Source organism: Alosa pseudoharengus, unplaced genomic scaffold (assembly GCF_046254945.1).
Source record: "Alosa pseudoharengus isolate Yale_2024_CS ecotype anadromous, Long Island Sound unplaced genomic scaffold, YU_APseudo_1.1 YU_APseudo_1.1_scf_23, whole genome shotgun sequence".
Classification (NCBI taxonomy): Eukaryota; Metazoa; Chordata; class Actinopteri; order Clupeiformes; family Clupeidae; genus Alosa; species Alosa pseudoharengus.
The window spans coordinates 15,510,592-15,532,806 of NW_027468685.1; the positions used below are offsets into that span (position 1 = coordinate 15,510,592).

General features: G+C 42.7%; 3 protein-coding genes across 3 annotated transcripts; 2 read left to right on the forward strand and 1 right to left on the reverse strand.

Moving 5' to 3' along the window:
• Positions 1-1,284: 1,284 nt before the first annotated feature.
• On the forward strand, positions 1,285-4,021 carry clxn (calaxin). The gene is made up of 6 exons (XM_076301760.1): positions 1,285-1,761; positions 2,553-2,708; positions 2,975-3,079; positions 3,205-3,356; positions 3,686-3,790; positions 3,882-4,021. The coding sequence occupies exons 1-6, from the start codon at positions 1,686-1,688 to the stop codon at positions 3,930-3,932; spliced, it is 645 nt and encodes a 214-aa protein (XP_076157875.1). The 5' UTR covers positions 1,285-1,685; the 3' UTR covers positions 3,933-4,021.
• Positions 4,018-6,014, reverse strand: rbm48 (RNA binding motif protein 48). The gene is made up of 5 exons (XM_076301759.1): positions 5,868-6,014; positions 5,502-5,692; positions 5,250-5,395; positions 4,613-5,160; positions 4,018-4,153 (listed from the first exon to the last, which is right to left on the reverse strand). The coding sequence occupies exons 1-5, from the start codon at positions 5,994-5,996 to the stop codon at positions 4,082-4,084; spliced, it is 1,086 nt and encodes a 361-aa protein (XP_076157874.1). The 5' UTR covers positions 5,997-6,014; the 3' UTR covers positions 4,018-4,081.
• Positions 6,015-6,286: 272 nt separating this feature from the next.
• On the forward strand, positions 6,287-18,121 carry pex1 (peroxisomal biogenesis factor 1). The gene is made up of 24 exons (XM_076301758.1): positions 6,287-6,503; positions 6,654-6,797; positions 6,921-7,004; positions 7,150-7,264; positions 7,393-8,081; positions 8,172-8,291; positions 8,558-8,681; positions 8,951-9,054; positions 9,234-9,325; positions 9,866-9,998; positions 10,184-10,280; positions 10,405-10,575; positions 10,873-11,027; positions 11,220-11,424; positions 11,579-11,745; positions 12,154-12,288; positions 13,132-13,196; positions 13,976-14,118; positions 14,625-14,728; positions 14,960-15,136; positions 15,562-15,795; positions 16,251-16,445; positions 17,327-17,463; positions 17,779-18,121. Exons 1-24 carry the CDS (start codon positions 6,396-6,398, stop codon positions 17,849-17,851), a joined length of 3,771 nt encoding a protein of 1,256 aa, XP_076157873.1. The 5' UTR covers positions 6,287-6,395; the 3' UTR covers positions 17,852-18,121.
• The last annotated feature ends 4,094 nt before the right edge of the window (positions 18,122-22,215 follow it).

Consider the following 22,215-nt stretch of genomic DNA (forward strand, 5'->3'; position numbering starts at 1 on the left):
ATTTGTAATTATGTATCGGCCGTTCTAATGCCGATAGTATGTGGGTGCCTGTGTGTGTGTGTGCATGTGTATATGTGTGCACCACCATCTACAGGCCAATGAGTGTAGAGTCACTAAATGTACACATAACTTAATTTTTTAGACCCCCCCATGGATGAAATTCTACGAAACTTGGCATACCCCCAGAGAATGTCAGGTTAATCATACACATAAACTTTGGTGCAGTTCTGAACGTCTTTACTGAAGAGAGGGGCGATTAAAGCAGAATGATATTGCATTTTCATTTTTTACCGGGGGGGTGCAAATCACAAATGAGTGATTATGGGCTAAGTTGATGTGGGCCCTTGAGACCAACATACCATAAAAATTTCTTCATCCTCGGTGCCACGGTTCAGGTAGTTATTGAGGAAAAACTGCATTTTTTGGGTTTCGGGGGGCCCAGCGCGGAGGGGGAGTGGCCCCCGGGGACCAAACGAAATTTTTCCGTAAAAGTCTAGTGGGGCTACATACCCACCAAATTTCATGTGCCCCGGTGTTTCGGTGCCCCGGGTATCGTTGACCAAAATTTCAGGAAGTAGATGACGGGGAAAAAAAAAAAAAAAAAAAAAAAAAAAAACTTTGACAATCCCTATATGACCGCTTCGCTAGCGGCGGTCATAATAATTAAGTTCAGAAATCATAAAATCCTGAAAAGCATCAATAAAAACATCCATGTTGTGGCAGTATGATCTACACTTGGAAATAAATATATATATATATTTACACCTGATCAGTGGGAATGTGTTTTTGCATGCTTTTGTTACACCTTAAGGTTCAAATAATTAAATTTGATGTCAGGCCTACATATTAGGCAATTATCTATACATAGTTTGGTATTAGAAAATGAGGACCTAACATTATTATGTAGGCAACTTGTGGTCATGGGCGGATTATGAACTTTCGGGCCCCTGAGCCCAGATGTATTAAGGCCCCCCCCACTTATTGTCGTATATGTGGGAGGGGGGGGGGTTTGGTTTTTAATTTGTTTGATGTGATTTCCTGTATTCTGGTGCATTTTAGAGATGGCCAATACTAAATTCAATCAGAATCAGATTCATAGCCTACATCCTGATTTGTTGATATTGAGGCAATGATTCCATGCAAAGGCTTGGGCTTCAGGGCCCCCTGATCTCTTGGGGCCTGGGCCCGGTAGGGCGGGCAGTAATCTATCCCTGCTTGTGGTTTGTATATGTTTATGGTTATTGTTATTTACAAACGGTAAATAACTATAATATTTGTATTTTTGTAGGCAATACGCCTTTCCTTCAAAACGTAAACTGTTAATTTAAATGTTAATGCGCTGTTTATTGAAAATCATAAGTGAATTTTAAAACTGCTAAGAATTAACAGTCTAAGCCTAGGATGCATAAACATGAATTAAGCCCACATTGTAATTAGAGATGCACAATCTAGATCAATTTGTTGCTTGCAAACACTATTTTTTTCTGTAGGGTGCGCTTTTTTTGCCAGAGAGTAGACAGTATAACCTTTTGCCACATTACTTGCAGTCAGCCAGACCTCTATCGGGCCTCGACTACTTTCCCTAGACATGATCTGTTGCTATAGCAACGTGTACACAGTAGACCGACCCTACATCACTTTGTAGAATTCCTTTTGTAAAAGTTGAACAAAAACTGCTAGTTACAATGTCAGAAATGTCTGCCATGAACAGGAAATTAATTCAGAATCTCGCTGAAACGCTGTCCAAGCAAGTGAAACGCTGTAAGTAATTTCGGTCAGATTTAAATAGTGTTTCCTTGTAACGTTAGATGAGCATTAGATAGGTTTTGCAATGCATAACGTTAGTCTAGCTACATTTTGGTTGCTGTCAACTAGGCTAGAAGCTAGTGCTACACAGGAAACCATAGCATAGATAAGCAATTGTTGTTGTTTTGGGCTAATACAAAATACATTTAGGCTCATTAAAAATGTTAAGTGCAGACTATTCTATTATCTGCCACAAGTTTGACAACCTTGATCTATGAATAATGAGTGCCTAACTTCCAATTGGCTACATTTTTATTCAGTTGAAAGTTTCGAGGCCCTTTTTGTCGAACTGAGTTCTTTAGTTAACATTTCTATTTAGGACTTTCGTAACTGCGTTTACAGATTGATCAGATTACAAAATTATAGACTCATCGAATGAAATAAGCATCCAGGCCAGATTAATCTCTTGAAAAAGTGAACTGTCAAGTGAAGTGGGATAATTCCTTCGGTTTCTGTAAATAATAATACAAATAATAATAATAATAATAAATTACACCCTTTCTTGAGCTGTAAACCACCATTTAGCATCAGTAACTCATATTTTATGGGTTGGCGATGGAATGCAGGATGATGATAGAAACAATTCTATAAGATGATTAAATTTGTTAGGCTAGACTTAATCATATTCACTAATAATTTGTGAGTTGTGATGCAATAAGGATGTTTTTAAAGGAAGACTGAGCTATGACCATGACTTACTTCTAACAACTTTTTTCTTCTTGCCTTTTTTTGTGTTGTTGTTGCAGTTAACAAGACAGAAGCAGAATGTCTGATCAGACTGTTCAATGGTCTGATTGGAGACCAAACTGAAAGGCGAGTAGGAAATGGACTGGATCGAGGCAAATTCAGGAACGTACTCCACAAAACATTTGGCATGACTGACGACATGATCATGGACAGAGGTAGGCTACATATTAGAATGACCGAATTAACACCAAAATCAGATCAGTTAGTCAAGGCCAGATAAGCCTATAGCTAATTTGAAATAGGCTGCGTGCAATTATGTGCTAAATATCAGCAAAGACAACCAGATGTGCTCTTTCTCCAAATCTATCCAGTCTTTGATAGTATTCATGGATTTTCAAAGATTTATGCTTGACTTTCAATAATTGTGTAGACTATGAATTGTACTGTATTGAATTAATAAAGCCTCCTTTTCTTTGAATAGTCTTCCGAGCATTTGACAAGGACAATGACAGTTACGTCAGTGTCAAGGAATGGATTGAGGGATTGTCCGTCTTTCTACGTGGCACCCTGGATGAAAAAATTAAATGTAAGTTCAAATGGCTTTGACATGTTTCAGCAACCAAGTAACTATCATTAGCATTGACAAGTTTCAGCACAAGTGATCACCATTTCACTGCATACTGTTTTCACACACTGCATATATTTTCTTAGATTGCTTTGATGTTTATGATCTCAATGGTGATGGATACATTTCACGAGAGGAGATGTTTCACATGCTTAAAAACAGCTTAATTAGACAACCAACAGAGGAAGACCCTGATGAAGGAATCAAGGACCTAGTCGAGATCACTGTCAAGAAAATGGCAAGTCAAATGCATACTAAACTAAATCTTCTGTCAAATAACCAAATTTGATAAAGTGTCACAAACGCTTAAGTCTTTGACCCCTAATTTGAATGATGGGTTAAAAAGTCTAAAGCCTAACTAAAGCAAATTTGATAACAAAGCAAAATCTATTTTTATAATTTAAAGGCATGGGCCAACTGCATTAAGGAGTCAGCTCAGTGGTCCCACCTGCCACATGATAGCTATATGTCATGTGCAAGGACTTTGCTTGTTGACTTTGCCCAACATTTAAATGAGGGCCCTTTATGTGGCAAAAATGTGTCGCTAAATGAAACTTTCACCTATAGGACCATGACCATGACGGCAGACTGTCCTATGCAGACTTTGACAAGGCAGTGAGAGAGGAAAACTTACTCCTAGAAGCTTTTGGAACATGTCTCCCAGATGCAAAGGTAATCTTATTCAGACTCATGAATGCATTTACTATAAAGCTTTAATGCCTGTAAATAAATAAATAAATGCCTTTTTCCCTTTTTTATGCAGAGTATACAGGCATTTGAGCAGCATGCATTCCAGGAACCTCTTGAACACTGACAACATATTTTTGTATCTGAAATTGATGTACTGAATGTCATGGCAATTATACAAGCACACAATTAAAGTGATTTATTTTTCAACACGTTTATTTTATTACAACATTAAACCTTGCTGGATTCCAGCAGAAATAGAGAGGAATGGTGTGGTTAAATTCTTCGCCTTGGCTTAGCAGTAACCGCCTTTTTCTCTGGTGGCTTTAGTTCTGGAACTGAGGCAATCTGAAACAGAAGGAAATGCATTTGCCATCACTAAAGTGGCTATGCCTCCAGATGTGGGAAAACAAAATGTCTCCCTTATTTGACCAATTTGTTCTTTGGTTGCACAAACCTGCATAAGTCAGAATAGAGTGATTATCATTGCATTCTGGTTGGATACATACATTACTATACTACCAAATAATTGGGCTACAAAACAGGATTCATTTTTTATAGACAGTGACTATGCATGGTATAATGAAGAGGTCTATTAATGATCGACAGTAATAACAGCTCATAGGACGCAGTAATGAATCTTGTCAATTCACCACCTTGCAGCTATATAATAACTGTACTCTCACATGAAGTTGGTCAACCACACATTTTGCAATTTCACTTTAACAAACTATAAACCTACTTTCAATCATATATATTATCAACATTATATTGCATGTCTCTAATATAGCAATGCAATTCTCTTACCGTCGACATTGTGGTCCTTATTATGTTGGCTGTAATGTTTAAAGAAGCATCTTGTAAGTCTGTCTTTGGCATTTCCGGTAACTGGGGTCCGATAACACGTCCACCTTCATCACTGATACCCATTAATGACTGACTGATTGTCATCTCTGCTTTGCGTTTCCTACTGTTTAAGTGAGTAGGTCTTGGTAAAAATCGTACATGTGAAGATGCTTTCTTGATCGGTCTGCTGTTTGTCTCCCGTTCTCGTTGAGCCACATGGAGTTTAGGGTCTTTGCTGGGATCAATGTAGTGGTGTAAGGAGCCCATTTTGTCCTCTGTGGGTAACTCCCTCCCCTGCTGCAATTGACCAGAATATGGCGGGTAGCACAGGAGCTTCTCTTGAGGGGGCAAAGGAAGCAAAGGAAATCCTTGGTAATGGTCTCTGTAGCTCGAACTCCTCTCCTTTGGAACGTTCTGTGATACCGGCTCTTCACATGTCTCCTGTGAATCGGTCCTTCCTGGTGTGGCAAGTGGCCTGCTCTCTTCACTTTTTGGCTCACGTTCCTTTTCTGCAAAGAGAACAGAGACTTAATAGTGACATTTAAGGTATCAGAGATGTCTATACTTAGAAGGATGCAACGCAAACTGTCTGTGTTACCTTTGCTTTGAGCCACTCTGTTTACGTATCTCCTTCTGTCCTGTAATTTCTGCCTGGTATCCTCCACAGTCTCATACTCAGGAGCGTAACACACGTGCAGTAACCCTCCATAAAAGCTCTTCTCATCAGTGTTTCGTTTAGCTGCCCTGAGAGAGAAACAACTGACGTGATTACAAAACTGCATGGCTTGGAGTACTGCACAAATACTGCATGGCTTGGAGCTGCACAAAAGCTTTCGAAAGTCCCGCTCACCTCGCACTTGTGAGCTTTTGAAATTTGAAGAGAAACACTTCAGTGAACTCTTCGGCAGGATATTCGTCAAGCACACGATACTCTTCTATAGCTCCATACAGCGCGAGGAGCTGCACCAACTCTGTCATCACACCAATCGCTGGCACCCCTTGCACCAGTAAGTAGCGGGATTCAAGATTGATAGTGTATACCTAGATAAAGAGACAAATATGAACGGTTTCAATAATAGACGTTCGAACGTTTGTCAATATTAGCAAGGCAGCTAGCCAGCCAGCCAGCCAGCCTAGACTGTATCTCTGCTCGCTTTATTTTCAAACAAGCTGCTTAGCTTTCTCTGGTGATATATATATATATATATACACTCACCTTCACAGCCTTCGGTCTCCTTCCATCTCTGTACTTTGGTCGTGTGTGACAAACAGATTGTTGTTCATGGTGTTTATACACTTTCGGACCGTCCCAAACTGAAACCTGCTTGGAGGAGGAGGTCGCCATGTTTTCTCAACAACAACAATACCCATAGACCGGAAATAGTCTGAACTAATCAAACAAGATGTGCGCGATTTTTATCCTCCAATCAACAGCAGAGTTGTAGCAGATGGCAGTGTTAACCTTAGATGTTTGAGTTAATAATATTAATTGTGTAATACTAATGCAAAGTAATGACAAAGATGAGATAAAATAGCTGAGAGAAAATATGTTGTCGTTTTAAATGAATATCGATGATGTAAAGAACATGTGCGATTGAGCATGACTGCCGCGGTCTTCATCAAGCTGTCATTCTTCGGACCATGCTACTATTAGGCTAACTGGAAACATCAGCTAGGAAATGCAGAACCACTAACTTCATATATTTATGGAAATCATAGTGAAACTTCAGCATCAAGCGAAGTAATGTTGGGCAGTCATGGGATTCAACCCGTCACAGTGGTATTTAACAACGCGAAAAACTGTTTCCTGCATTTGCCACCGAATTTGATCACAAAACTATCATTGCTTGAGGTAACGTTAACTGCTACAAACATCAAGTTGTCATTTGTTTACTTAGTAAAACAATTCCTTTTCCTTGAATTAACACAAAGTAACACAAAGTATCAAACGATACACACAAGTCCACCTTATGTAATTGCACCATCTCATTACTCAAAGCAGAATCAGATCCTAGAGCTGTCCTGGGATGGCAGTCCCCCCGTCTTTATTAGCTGGACAAGGGGCAGACACACGACAGCACAAGACAATCCTGTCGAGCTAAGTCGTCAACTGGCGGAGAAACTTGGACTTAAAGAGGGAGAGCAGGTAACTTGGAACTTACTACCAAAGAGATTTCAACTTGCAGATTTGTGTGTTTGCAGAATAGTCTTACCCTGACACGTTACCCTTATTCCTCCATCATTTGGAAACTTTATGTTGGTCTTCTAGGGTTTTCTGCGACCTTGTCAAAATGTGCAGTCGGTGCATCAGGTGTTTGTGGAGCCGCTTTCCTCGGATGACTGGGAAATCCTGGTAGGTATACCGTTTCAGTGTGTCAGGTGCTCATGCGCCTCAGAAATCACAAGTATTGTTTTTCTGATTTTGAAAATGTCTTCTTAATAATACGTAGGCTATATATAGTTCCAATTTTGTTTTGTGAATGACTTTTTTTATGTAGGAGCTTCACAGTATGGCACTGGAACACCAGTTGCTTGATCAGATCCGAGTGGTGTATGAAGATGCTGTTTTTCCTGTGTGGGTGGACCAGCGAACGCTTATATACATCAAAATAGGTTTGTATATTGAGAGTTATTGTGTTATTGAGTTTGAATAATGTGCACCATGTACTGTATGTGTGTCAAGAATCTGGTTCTTGGAGACATGCTTGAAAGCTTCTTATTCCTTTTTCTTTATCCTGCAGCCTCCTTGTCACCAAGTGTGCCTTATGGTCGACTGGAGCAGTTCACAGAGTTGATGGTCTCTCCCAAAATGAGGAGTGGAGAACATGGAGCCCCTATGGGGTCAGCACACCTGAACCCAAGCCATAGTCTCCACACACCTCATCAAACCTCTGATCAGTTTACCTCCACAGGCAGCATATCTCAAGAGTCTCCAGGTGACCAGCTGGACGTTAGCCAGAGCCATCTGAACCAGCAGCAGTGGGGTGGAATAGCAGATTTTAAAAGCCTGTTGAGATACGTGTTCACAGGGGGCCGTGATGCCAAGGACGCTCCACCTGTTCCCACGATCCTCACTGTCTTCAGTGACTGTGTGTTGAGAGTGTGCAGAACTCCTCCTCGTTTTGCCAGTCACCTGGGTGCCATTTACGGTGAGGTCCACATGTTGCCGTTGGCCCAGCATGAGGTGCAGTACCTCAGCAGTAGACAGCCTGAAATAACGTATGGGAAACTCTCCAAAGTGGCCTCTCCAAAAGAAGCAAGAGAGAAGGCCAAGCAGGCCATGGAAAAGAGCAAGAGCGAAGTCAAATCCAGTGGGGATGCGGAGGATCAGGAAACGGATTTGGTTCTGGTCAGGGTGAAGTGTCACCTTGGAGACCTTGATGACCAGGTGTCCTTTCAAAGGGGGGGGCTCCACAGTGGGAGGTTGTGGGTGAGTTGTGATCCTCCTAACTTGTAGAGGAAGACTGCAGTGACCATTTCCCTCTCAATCATGCACTTGAATATGCTTTATTCACTTCAGATTCCAAAGGCTTTGAGGAGCAGGTTGAAAATAGACCTCCATTCAGCTGTGCGATTGAGGCCTGTGAAGTCAACTCCAAGAGTGGCCTTGTCTGTCAGGTTGCAGCCAGTACAGGCAATGGTAATATTTTCTCCTATCACACAGATTTACTGTTAATGGTCATCATTGGTCATTCATGGTCATTTAATAAAAACATGGCATTTTCAAGGACTAGTGTCGAATCAGAATAAGAAAGAAGTTATATGTGCCGAAAAAGTAAAATAATTGACCTGTGACCCTTCCTTGTCACTGTAGTATTGGTAAATGTTCTCTTCTCCATGTTTATTCAGGTGTACAAGAATGTTGCGTCTTTTTTCACTCACTTGCATTTGATGCCCTTTTTGCAGCCCCAGACTGTGGGAGAGGAGGAGGTCCGCACTGGCTTCCTGGAGTGGCTGCACTCTCAGAGCCACCAGCCGCTGGCCTGCCTGACCAGTCGCTCCAGCTTCATCCTCCTGCCAAACGGAGAAGGTGCGTCCTTCAGACTAGCACATTCTGCCTCCTCACAAAGTAAACAACATTAACAGGAAAATAACATTGAATGTGCCATATGATTTGACGTGAGAACAAATCATATATAATAGAGCTTTGTCTTACATATGACCCGATGCCTAACTTGTGTCTGTGGCTGCACTCCCAGAGCCAAGGCGGGGAAATTTGCAGTGTTACAGCAGCAAATAATGCAATAACAAGAAGCTTAAAAAAACAATAAAATAAAATATTTTACTGTGTTTCCTCAGGAAAGTCAGAGTTTGCCTTGGCTGTGTTGAAACCAGAGCCCTCTGAGAAGCATACAGATGAGCTTTTCCTATTAACAAGTTTACTTCAAAAGAAAGATATACAGGTATTACACTTCCTGGTACCTGGTTTTCCTCTGTAATCGCTACAGGTTGTAATTACATTTGTTAATGGTTTGGGTTCAGGTGCTTCATTTTAACAATACTTTGTAAAGTAATTGATTGATAATTATTTAATTAATTGGTAATAATCAACATTGATTGATGCTCTAATGTTCTCATCTAGGTCGTCCTAGAGCCAGAGAGTTCAGGCTCTTCTGATCCTGTGAAGGATTCAGAGGAAATTCATGAGGATTTCCCCTCCCTCAGTTGTCTTGGGTAAGAAAGAATATCACCACCATAGCCACAACTTTATTTTAAGGGACTGAAAATAACTATATTCACCCGCTGTTGAAAACAGGCAGCCATTGGCACATTGAATGCAATGGTATACAAAGCTAAAATAAAACCAATGAATCATCTCCCCTCTGGTAAAGGAATAGCACTGAATGCCGAGTTACAAATTCTGAATCTGCCTTGATAATTATTCTACTTTGTCTTTTATTACTTTTTTACCACTTTTGCCTTTGTTTTTTTGCTTACTAATTATTCTTTATTTTTAAATTATTTTACCTTGTGTTTTATGTTTTCTTTTTATTATGATCTTTAGCTTTTAACTATTCTTTGACTATATTGCCCTTCTATGCTTTTACTTGTTATTATTGTTTGGTTTTGTTTATGTAAAGCACATTGAATAACCTCTGTGTATGAAATGCGCTATATAAATAAACTTGACTTGACTTGAATGCTTAACTCACTGATTGAATAGTGTTCACTCACGGTTGTCTTGCTGTGGTTGTCTCCTCCTCTCTTGAACAGGGCTGTGGCTGAGATGAGCACGTTGGCGTTTGAGCACCTCTCGCACAGCCTGATGGGAGGCCTGCTGTCCCGGGAGCTGGTGGCCTCTGGGGTTGGGCTGCGGAGTGGAGCCCTGCTCATCACCGGAGCCAAGGTAACCTTTGACCTCTGACGTCAGAGATTAGTGTTTTTCTTAGCATCAGCATTCACCACACTGAAAGGTATTTGTTAAATATATTTTAAGAAATATATGACATGCCCATGTATGTGTCCATTTGGAGTTAAGTAGCTTTTCCTGAATTATTAGTGAAATCTCATGTTTAATTTTTCAATCTACAGGGAAGTGGAAAGTCTTCTTTATCCAAAGCACTCTGCCGGAAAGCTGTAGATGACTTAGATGCTCACATTGAAGTAGTGGATTGTAAGATGTTGAAAGGTCAGGCATTTATTAATTTCTTCTGTGATTAATCTGTAAGGATTTATGTTCAACGGTTTTAACATGGGTGTTTGATCTATGACATCGGATCTATAAAATGTAATGTCTTTCTCCGTCCACTCAGGAAAGCGAGCTGAGACTGTTAGGCAAAGGCTGGAGGAGATTTTTGAGCAGGCAGTGTGGAGACAGCCCTCAGTGGTCCTCTTGGATGATCTAGACCTGCTGTCTGCGGCTGCTGCTTCTCCAGAGCACGAGCATGGCCCAGAGGCTTTGCTACATCTGCACATCGGCCAAAGTATGACTATATTTATTTAGAAAAACACAACAACAATGTTTCTAACAATTCTGACCCCTTGTATGAGAACGTTTCTTTATAATTAGTATCACTGTCTTTGCAGTTGTTTTTATGTGTTTTATGTGGCAAATGGACAATATTTTTTTCAGACCTTGGACACTTCAGGGATATTCACACCCATCATCATTACTGTACTTACACTCTACTCACTATTACTGCTGTTCCTGATCAAAGTGCTCTGTGTGCTGCAGTCAGGTCTGAATGAGAGGATGGCCAACTCTGTGTATTGTCTCTCAGGTCTGAAAGATGTTGTGGATGATGTTATTGAACGGGGCAGTCTGGTTGCCCTGGTTGTCACTGCCCAGAGTAAGGACTCCTTGCACCCATCCCTCAGAGAGGTGCAGGGCACCCACTTCTTCCAGAGCTTTGTCCACATCCAGAGCCCAGATCAGGTAACCCAAAAGACTACATTTCCCATAATTCAACATTAATTGAAATGGCATTCTAAAACCTGTAATATTGTCATGAATAGATTTATAGTGCTAGCAAGTGTTTGGGTATGCTAACTATTTTATAGTTGTTTTGGATAAAAGCATCTGCTAATGCTATGTACCTATAACCATATGAAACCTCCTTGCTTTCAGGCCCAGAGAGTGGAGATCTTGAGGTCTCTCATGCTCAGTAAGAGCAGCCTGTGTCCGGACTGCCTCGAGACGCTTGACCTTGAGGCTGTGGCCAAGCAGACGGAGGGCTATCTGCCAAGGGACCTGTCTCTGTTGCTGGAGAGGGCAGTGCATGCCAGCGTGGTCAACAACAAGGGCTACAGCAGTGCACTGGATAAACCTGGAGGTGCAGAGCACTCTTCGAATAGACTGATTTTGCATAGCACAGCACTCTTCTCACTTTGTATAAGATTTATACCTAATATATGTGAAGCATTACCCCCCCCCCCCCCCCCCCCATATTACTTCTGACTGTCCTGTTCCCTTGCCTGACTTGATAGACCTGCGAGTGACCTGGCCAGACTTTGTGCACGCTCTAAGGGACTTCATTCCCCCTTCGCTGTGGAGTGCTCAGCTCCAGTCTCCTGGTGTGGCTGGCATGGAGAGCGTGGGGGGACTGAGTCAGGCACGCCAGATGCTGATGGACACCATCCTACTGCCCGCCAAGGTAGGAGAAGTCCGCACGACCGAGTGGGCTATCAAAACCGCTTGCGTGATAACCTAGTGATGTTTTTTAAAAAAAGCAACATTTTGTAAATTGTTTTCTAGAAGTGTTTTGTGGCAAGTCTGTTGTGGCAAGCTACAACACCAAAAACAACAATATCAGTTCTAGATCAGCTTAAATGGAGAATGTAATTTGTTGTGGATAATGTGTACGTTGTAGTTGAAAACATCACAAACACACACCCTTCTGATTTAGACTCCCTTAAGGTCTCATCACACTCATCTGCAGCAGAGGAGATAAAAAACTGATAAAATGTAATCTTTCTGCAGTTTCTCACCTCTCTGTCTCTCTCTCTTTCTCTCTCTCTCTCCCTCTCTCTCTTTCTCTTTCTCTGTCTATCTATGTCTCTAGTACCCAATCCTGTTCTCCAAGCTGCCAATCCGCCAGCGCACAGGGCTTCTTCTGTATGGAGCGCCAGGCACGGGCAAGACCCTTTTGGCTGGAGCCGTGGCCAAAGAGAGTAGCATGAACTTCATTAGCATTAAGGTACAGTAACTCACTGGGCTTCAGAGCAGAACCTGCCACGGTTCACACTACAGCAATTACTGAAGTAAAAGTTGTGGACTTCCTTGGATACGTTGTTATGGTATTCTTTTGGGACAGACATTTGTCGGTCTTCAGAGTGCTGCAGAATGTTCCATTCACATGAATGGGCCTTCCCAAAGTTTGGAGGTCCCATAAATCTGTATGACCACTGCACGTATACTGTAAAATGACTGCTGTCAATGGCAACGAGTTTTGTGCTTCTGATTCACGTCTTTCATATCATTCCGCAAGTAGTTGGTCTGCTTATCATCTTTTCAGTAAATATTTTACCATCGTCAGGTTAAAGCATTTTCATTGTCAGTAACTAGAAACCTCAACTTAAGAGTAAAACAAGATACATCAAAGTAGCTTTTACACCACAGTGCTTTAAAAGAGTAAAAGCAGAAACCTGTATGATAGTCAGAATATATTTCTTTGAGTTTGTATTCATAAAAAGTGGCTGTTATGAACCTCATCAGCTTTTACAGTAAAGCGCACCTGGCTTCACCACTCAGACCATCCCTGTGGCTTTATCTCATCTGCTGCACTGCAGGGGGGAAGGCAGTCGCCAATAAAGGCGAGATAGCAGAGCCATGATGAATGGATTCATTTGCCACCTGGCACCGTTAATATCAGAGAAATGTAATTGCGTTTGGGTGGGAGAGTTTATGATAACTCTATGGCGCACTTGTAAAAAGCTATAATCTGCTCAAGGTGTTTTTATGAACTAACTCTCTTTCTCCCCCCCCCCCCCCCTCTCTCTCTCTCTCTCTTTTGTTCTCTCTCCCCCTCTGACTTGGGCAGGGTCCTGAACTTCTCAGTAAGTACATAGGAGCAAGCGAGCAGGCTGTCCGGGATGTGTTTCAAAGGTCAGTCTGCTCTTTTATGCACTGAGAGCTTGCTCTCTCCCCTGTCCTTGACTGCGAGACTGTGTGTGATTTAGATACTCGGTCCCTTCACTCGTTTATTTCTGCCTTAATGGCCGTTCACACCAAGAATGCTAACTTTAATGATAACGGCAAATAGGTATTGATCTAGCTCATTTAAATGGCAACGTCCACACATAAACTGTATAACGACATAAAGAACGATATAATCACGGCCACTTTTATGGTCGTGGTTATGGTTATGGTTATGGTATTTAGCAGACGCTTTTGTCCAAAGCGATACAAATAACAATAATACAAAGTTAAATTTAATAGTAAACAATTAAAAAAGTTGGTAAGACTACATTAAGGAGAATAGCAATAATAAGCAACAATGTCAATAATAAACTAAGTGCATGTTGAACAGATATGCCTTTAGTTTAGACCCCGCTTGAAAGGCCCAAAACTGCTGTATCACAGGAACGGAGAGCACTGGGCAACTCATTCCACCAACAAGGAACCACTGAGGAAAAGAATCTTGAATCTGACTTTTAGTTATCGTTATAATTATCTGTAACTGTAGACCTTACTGTAGAGTAAGTTTCAAAAGATGAGTAACGTTACAGTGTAATCTTATCAGTGGAGATACTGTATGGTACGAGAGCCCATGACGGTGGTATACCCGTGGCCATGTGTGAGGTTTGGGTTGTGTGAGAGCAGAGGAGGAGGGAGGAGTCAGACCCTGATGGCTGATCGCACGACGTTGTCCCTGCCTATTACAGAGCCCAGGCCGCCAAGCCATGCATCCTCTTCTTCGACGAGTTTGACTCGCTGGCCCCCCGCCGAGGCCATGACAGCACGGGGGTCACCGACCGCGTGGTCAACCAGCTGCTCACACAGCTGGACGGAGTGGAGGGTCTGGAGGGTATGGATGACTACGCATACGTGTTTACACACATACCCGTCATATTGTTTACATACACAGGCATACACACATACTGTATGTTGCACACACAAGCATGTACATATCCACAAAGAATCTATGCTTTTAAATAGCTGACGTTAATGAGTGTAAGGATTAACGTTTGATGTGTAGGAGTTTTCAAGAGAGTAATCTAAGACCACACCAGCTAGCACAGTATAACATACAGTGGGGTGGTCATAAAGTATACTCTAAAGTGAATTATGAACATACTCGTTGCTATAATTTTTGTAAGCTGTTAGTGTAAGGGCTCTTTACAAATTTAAGTGGACTGAGAGATTTTCAATTTAATTAATTTTTTTAATGGCGTCTCAAGGCAATTTGCAGAGCCTAACTGGAACTTGGATCACCATATTCCTTTAGTGTATGTCCTCCATAATCCTGATCCTCATATTCTAATAGAAAAATTGCTTGGATTGTGCCACTTACAACCTGTGTTCTGACTACAGGTGTGTACGTGTTGGCTGCCACCAGTCGTCCTGACCTGATTGACCCAGCCCTGCTAAGACCAGGGCGCTTAGATAAATCCCTATACTGTCCTCCACCGGACCAGGTCAGTGTCCACCAAGCACAAACTAATGCAGGTTTATTTGTTTATTTTGTATGATAGATCAGACAAAGTGGTTGAGGTTACGGTCACCTGCTGCAATTCTTGTGTTCCTCATTACATAACCTTTTGTATGGTTGCTATAACCATATTTATTCTACAAGTCTTCTATACGTCAAAGCTTGCTTATAAAGTAGTAACTGAAAGACCTCTGTGTGGTGGTGGTGTTGGTTCCAGGAGGCCCGTTTGGAGATCCTCCGGGCTCTGACCCGAGCGCTGCCGATGGCCGAGGACACGGACCTGGAGGAACTGGCGGCAGCGACGGACTTGTTCACGGGGGCTGACCTGAAGGCTCTTCTGTACAATGCCCAACTGGAGGCCATCCATTCCAGTCCTGGGGCCAGCCTACTGCATGTGAGCCCCCAGAAATGGGTGTAACACACTGTCTAGATAGATGGATGGATGGATGTATGAATGGACAAATTGATGGACAGATGGATGGATGGATGGATGGATGGATGGATGGATGGATGGACGGACCGATGGATATATGGATGTATTATTGATCTTGAGGGAAATTTAGGTGCCCAGTATCATATATAACACATGCCAAAACCATGCACACACCCACCCATACACACACACGCACACACACACACACACACACACACACACACACACACACACACACACACACACACACACACACACACACACACACACACATGCACACACCCACCCACCCACACACACACACACACACACACGCACACACCCACCCACACACACACACACACACACACACACACTCTTTTCTCACCCCCTATGTTCCCCACTAGGAGCTGGGCTCGGGGTCAGACAGTGATGGCAGCCTCTCCTCCATGATCTTCCTGAACCACAGTAGCGGGTCAGACGATTCGGCCGGAGAGGGCGATGGCGTGCTGGACCCACCTGTGGTCCTGCTCGACCCCAGCGGCGACATGCCCCCTGAGGTACCTCGCCCCAACATGTGGAGGCTCTACTTTGGCAGCTCCTACGAGTCTGAACTGGACAACCCGTCCCCACCGGACCTGGTCAGTCACAACCTCTTTATTTGTCTATTTTTGTTTAGATTGATTACTTATGTACTTGTTTTCTTTTTTGTGGCCCAGACATGTGTTGATTGACATGTGTTTGCTGGGTCTCTATCTCTAAAGTTAATAATGTACTTACTCTTGCCCTGAAGACATTTAATTACAGTTTTATTCTTCTGCTGTTAAATGTTGAAGTTTTAAATAGATCTGAAGAAGTATTTGGATGCAGGTTGCATTGTTCTACACTGAAAGAAGACACATTTCTCTTCGCAATGTTCAATCTCACAAGTTGTTTACTAAAAGCAGAGCATCTGCATTATTGATTCAGTCTATCTTAGATCAGTGTTGTACAAGAATGCATTTGTAGCCCTGCGAGTCTGCAAGACTCACAAACACAAACAGCATTGTTCTCCTTCGTCCACTCATCTCATACCTCATACCCACCTTTTTCCCAGAATTCCCTGGGTCCCTCGGGGCCCAACTCCACGGGTCCAGACCTGACGGGGGCGTCGGTGAGGGAGACGGGCCCGTCGCCAGTGCCGGCCTTCATGGCGTCCGTCCAGCAGGGCTTCCAGGAACTGAACCCAGAGCAGGTGGAGCGGCTACGCGCCGACGTCTGCACACTCAAGAGCAACTACCGCCGGACACCGGTCAGTACCACACACACACACACACACACACACATGAAGTACTGCAGTAATACTCTAGCAGGGTTCCCACAGGTCATGGAATATCTGGAATATCATGGAATTTTAGAAAATCTTTTCCAGACATGGAAAGTCAGGGAATTTTATCATTTTTGGGGCAAAGTCATGTAATATCAGGAAATTTTGTTGTAGCAGTTTAAAATGTGCCCGCCAAAATACATTAATACAAATATATTTCCATGCACATTAATACAAATATATTTCTATGCACATTTGAGTATATCTGGTTATTATCTTTATGGCTTGCTTGAGTAGGCCAACTGTGTTTAATCAATGCCTATTTATTCATTTATTCATCTTACTCTAAAAAAGTAAAAGTTTCTTGACTGCTATGCGGGTGCTCTGAAATCATTGGTCGGTATAATGTACTATTCATTATATAGTAAGTCATGGAAATTCAGATTTTCTGTCAGGGAAAAGTAATGGAATTTTACATTTGACTTAGAGTGGGAACCCTGCTCTAGAAGTCTGTAAACTTACCGTATATATGAATTGAGGTACAGCATTAACACACTTGGAAGTATGCACACTTACAATAGAAAGACACTTTCTTACTTACAAGAGATAAAGACTTGCATATAGTATAGTAGGAAGTACAGCATTAGCACACTTGAAGTCTGCACACTTTATATTGAATGTGCATTAACATTAACGTTTAATTTTCACTAAGAACACACATGCACACACGCGTGCACACACACATACAAACACATACATACATACACACACACACACACACACACACACACACACACACACACACACACACACACACTCATCTATCTGAGTGTTGTGTTGGAACTTCTCCCTGGTTGCGTGTCCAGGAGGACTCCCCGCTGGCCCAGGCTGCCGGCGGGCCCAGTAAGCTGTCCCTGCTACTCTGCCAGGCCCATCTCACCACAGCGCTCGCCGGGACCCGGCCCTCCATCAGCAGGGAGGAGTGGAGGAGATACACGGAGATGTGAGTTAGCATGCCGCTTCACACACACACACACACACACACACACACACACACACACACACACACACACACACGCATCAGTAACAACAATGGTGTCAATAGATGTTGGAATAGATAGATAGATAGATAGATAGATTGACATACGTTTTTGCCACACAACAGTGTTGGTGGTAATTGTTTACAGAAAGTAGCTCAAGCCAAAAAAGGGAAATGGTTATGGTAATTTTGATGTGTTTCATGAGCATGAGTTGGTGTATTAGTTGAGTTGTAAGATTTACGGTAAGTCAAGGTTTTTTTTTTCCTTCATTTTTCTAGGTATGAATCCTTTGGTGCCTCTCGGCAGTCTGCAACTGCCTTCAAACCAGGCCAAAGAGTGACTCTGGCATAATGTAAACACACACACACACAGAGAGCCGTGAGGTGATGATGTAACTTTGACAGTGAAGGGAATAAAAACTGTAGCTCATGTGCAGCAGAGCTCTTGTTTGTTTACAAACAAACAATGTATATAAAGGAATGTAACAATTTTTTGTTTTTTCTACTGTAGATAATTTAAATAATTTAAATCACTATGACTGTGACAACAAATATTTCAATGAAATTGTGGTGTTTTTAAGCACTAGATACTTTTAATAATGAAATCAGCTAAATTAAATATTAAAAAGATATATTACATGACAAGAGCTTGTGTTTTTTTAATTTATTGTAAAACAGTATCAATGCCTAGATATCCCAACTTCCACTCATCTCCAGGAGGGGGCAGTGTTTTCACAGCGCTCTCTCTCCCAGCTTCAGTTGATGCACTGAGCAACGCAAACGTAATGTTTGGCTTTTTGGCTCTATTACTGAACAAGGCAGCCATGCCCGCAGCTAGTGGATTCAAGCCCACTCAGACTCCACACCTGGTCAGCATGAAATCCCACCTCAGCACTGGTATGTAGAACCAACCAGAGAGATAGAGTCTGTGAGGGGCTCAGTGCTTTGAAGTAGTTCCACCAGTCTTGAGAGGGGTGTTGAGGAGAACCCCTCTTAGGCCGTTTTTAAGTTTATATTCTCTCTCTCTCTCTCTCTTTCTCTCTCTACCCCTCTTTCTCTTTTCTATCTCTACTCTCCTCTTCCTGAACTCCTCCAGTGCCAGTTTGTGCTTTTCCCGTAGCTCACTGACTCTGCAGTTTTGGAGAGAGAGGGAGAGAGAGGCTGCAGGGGCTTATTTCTCCCGACTTCAAACTGTGACCGGAAGAAGCTTCCTCTGCCCACACACACCACAGTCACATGGGGGGGGTCCAAGCCGCCTGGAGTCCCAGCCAGCGCATTTGTTCTTGCCCTGGGTGTCAGTGCATAGGCGTGCACTGACACACACACACGTGCACACACGCACACACACACACACAGAGAGAGAGAGAGAGAGAGAGAGAGAGAGAGAGAGAGAGAGAGAGAGAGAGAGAGAGAGAGAGAGAGAGAGAGAGAGAGAGAGAGAGAGAGAGAGAGAGAGAGAGAGAGAGAGAGAGAGAGAGAGAGAGAGTATTGGAGATGCACAATTGCACACTCATGAGCAAGTTGCACGTGCAAAATAAATAAATAAATACAAAAAAGGAGGGGGTGGTAAGTAGAATGGCAAAAATAGATCAGTAGAATCCACAAGAACATTCTGGTCCAAACGCAAACAGGAGAGAAAGAAAGACACCAACTAAATATTGTGCACAAGAGGCCCTGCCTGCTTGGACTTATCCGTTAATACCGATTCAGTAGCACTGCACAGTCAACCAGTGAGTGAGTTAGACAAACACACACTTCCTCTCAACTCTTGGGGCCTTTCTTTTATTCTGGGATTTATCTGGGCATGCACGTATTTCAGAGCTAGGACTGTAATGTAATAGCATTTTAAGACCAATATGTTGAATGCCACACCGTGGACATTTTGCATTCTAAAAGTGGTAATCTGCAAAGAGTCTGCACAAATAGCCCAACAAGCTACCGTCTGAAGAAACAGACAGAAGAAAGGACTTAGGGGCGGGAAAAACAAAATAAAAAGGACTTTCCTCGAACCAGGAAAATATAAAGCAAAACTCACAGCCCAAAACACCACCACCACCACCACCATCCATCCATCCATCCATCCATCTATTCATCCATCCATCTATTCATCCATCCATCCCACTGGTCTTTGTTGAGTGCCCCATGGCTGTTAGTTCCCCATCAGTCCACCACCCTCCGTTGATTTCATCGCTCTGTGAAGAACACAAACCGACTGAGAAACAAAAGGAGCAAAGATGCCGAATTGACTTCTGGGATGCCGAGAGAGGAAGCGAAAGAGAGAGAGAGAGAGAGAGAGAGAGAGAGAGAGAGAGAGAGAGGAGAAGGGAGAGAGGAAGAAAAAGGAGAAAAAATGGATTCGTCTTCACTGTCACAAGGAGACAGATGCACAGAGAGGCAGAAACACGGCAGTGTGGTAAATCAGCACAAGCTCGCAGAGAACAAACAAGCACAACAAAAAGAAGAGACGCAACCAAAATAACAAATATGTCCTCTATAAATAACCTGCTCTGAACTGCAGGAAATGTAGCGGGTTCATCTGGAGGACGTCTTCAGATCTCTTTAAAAAGACATTCAGCGGCGGGACTGGTCGTGACAGCACAGGGCTCAGGAGGAATGATCGTGGAGAGGAAGTGACAAAGAGATGAGAGCACAACAGCTGCCTCTGCTACTTGGGACAGTTTACCGTGACAAATACCAACAAAGCTGAACAGACTCCTGCTAGGGACCAAAACAAACCCTACCATCTTATATGGGCGTTATAGGAAGCTGTATATTATTATGCTAATATAAATATGCTGTATATACTGTGTATAGACACACACACACACACACACACACACACACACACACGAGACCTTTTGTATGTAGCCTTGCAGTAATCATTACTGATTAGACAAGTTGGAGCCCAGTTGTAGATGTGCCACTTTCATGGTCACGCTTGCCCATTCAGCTTACTGTATAGGCTTTCACTCTGAGCAAGAGGGAGATGATTTGAGCTGTGCTGGTGGCATCTCCAACTGAGCCGACATCGACAGTCAGTCGAGGGCAATCCGTGCAAGATTTTAATCCAAGATCTGCTTCTAGTTTGTGTGTGTGTGTGTGTGTGTTTGTTCGGTCTCGTGTCTAGGCATGATGTGGCATGGTGTGTGGAGAGTGGTGAGGCAGGCCCCATGCATAAGTAAGTGCCTAAAGACTTCCAGCTCTTCCATTTACTGCACTGTATTTTAATATTTTCCCTTCCGCCAATGTAGTAGGTGATAAATGTTGCTGCAAATCACAGCAGACAAGCAGCTCTTGTGTGACTTCTTGTTCATTTGTGCAATCAAAATGTGAACAAAACAGCAAAAAAATAAGAGGGACAAAATATCAAGAACGATGACCCTATTAACTGGAACTCCGTATGTTAATCTTTGTCATCTTAAAGCAGAATAAATGTACCAATAAATGAAGCGACAGCTTGATCAGGAGGAGTTCTATCTTGGATAATGAAATCATTCTGCCCTGTTAATCCCTTGCCGGAGGGAGGGTGGTACAGCGACTCATTTGTGTGAAGGTGGCTCTTGTCATTTTGGCTAATTCTCATGCAAATTTGTCCCCCAAACCAGGAGTGTTATTACAGTACTTATTAAAAATGTGGATTTGACAATGAATAACGTTACATAATATTTGGTGTTATGGAGGGGATTGTCAACTAATGTTTAACTTGGTGTTTGAGTTTCAGTGAAGAGTGTGTGTGTGTGTGTGTGTGTGTATGTGTGTGAGAGAGAGAGAGAGAGGGAAAGAGAGAGAGAGATTGTTAGGAACTGTGGTGCCCCTTGTGATTTATTACACCGAGCGGCACAAATCAATACCAGGGCACCCAATTATTAATGAAGCCAATATAGGGAGCGCGCGCTTGAGGGGTGGGCACTGCTGCGCGGCACTGGATTTAAACGCAATATCTGATTAGCATCCATACAAATGCAATCTGGAGCCTTTCCTGAGGCTGAAATAGCTTCCGCTTCACTGTGCCTGGTTTCTTCATGGAGTTGATGAAGTACTTCCTCACACTCACACACACAATGGAAAGTGCACTAGCACTCTGTCGGGAAGTTGTTTGACATTCTAGAGACTAATCTGAGTTTAAAAAGTGGGGGTCTTTGTCATGTCATATCGGGTATATATTCCCTATTCTCCTTTTCTGTGTGGTGGCTGATTTACAAATGGGGCTGCTGGAATGATGCTGACATGAGAATCCATACTGCTGATATCTGCTTCATCCTCTTAATGTCTTCCCTCACTCAAAAAGGCAAACCATGAAGGGGTTGTGGTTATTGAGTGTTGATACATTTCTTGGGTATTGTTTATTGCAAGGTCATGCATATTGTGACTTTGTGGTATTGTGTTGTCCTTGTGATGTTTATTGCAGTTGTCAATACAGCAAGCAGATTATTGATCATCATTTTGTGGGGACTTGAGGTAAATCTACAGAGATGCCAGGATATTAATTGAAGCAGTGAATGTTCAGGGCTCATTATGTATTTTGTGTGTGTGTGTGTGTGTGTGTGCGTGTGTGTGTGTGTGTGTGTGTGTGCGCTGTGCGCTGTGCGCTGTGCGAATTTGGCTCTGTGCTGTGCATGCCTTATGAGCAGTGAGAGCATGTGAAGAGGCAAGACGAGGCCATCTCGATTACGTGATGTGGTTAGCAAGAGGCCCGATTACAGGCTGAGGGGCAAG

Excerpts from the sequence above, each read along its gene's own strand:
- pex1 (XM_076301758.1), top strand. The coding sequence starts at position 6,396 with ATGTTGGGCAGTCATGGGATTCAACCCGTCACAGTGGTATTTAACAAC. Across the intron at positions 7,005-7,149 it reads CGGATGACTGGGAAATCCTG|GAGCTTCACAGTATGGCACT; the intron begins GTAGGTATACCG and ends TTTTTTATGTAG. Across the intron at positions 13,197-13,975 it reads GTCCGGGATGTGTTTCAAAG|AGCCCAGGCCGCCAAGCCAT; the intron begins GTCAGTCTGCTC and ends TGCCTATTACAG.
- clxn (XM_076301760.1), top strand. The coding sequence starts at position 1,686 with ATGTCAGAAATGTCTGCCATGAACAGGAAATTAATTCAGAATCTCGCT. Across the intron at positions 3,080-3,204 it reads CCTGGATGAAAAAATTAAAT|ATTGCTTTGATGTTTATGAT; the intron begins GTAAGTTCAAAT and ends ATATTTTCTTAG. Across the intron at positions 3,791-3,881 it reads CATGTCTCCCAGATGCAAAG|AGTATACAGGCATTTGAGCA; the intron begins GTAATCTTATTC and ends TTTTTTATGCAG.
- rbm48 (XM_076301759.1), bottom strand. The coding sequence starts at position 5,996 with ATGGCGACCTCCTCCTCCAAGCAGGTTTCAGTTTGGGACGGTCCGAAA. Across the intron at positions 5,396-5,501 it reads CAAAAGCTCACAAGTGCGAG|GGCAGCTAAACGAAACACTG; the intron begins GTGAGCGGGACT and ends TTTCTCTCTCAG. Across the intron at positions 5,161-5,249 it reads CAGAGTGGCTCAAAGCAAAG|AAAAGGAACGTGAGCCAAAA; the intron begins GTAACACAGACA and ends TTCTCTTTGCAG.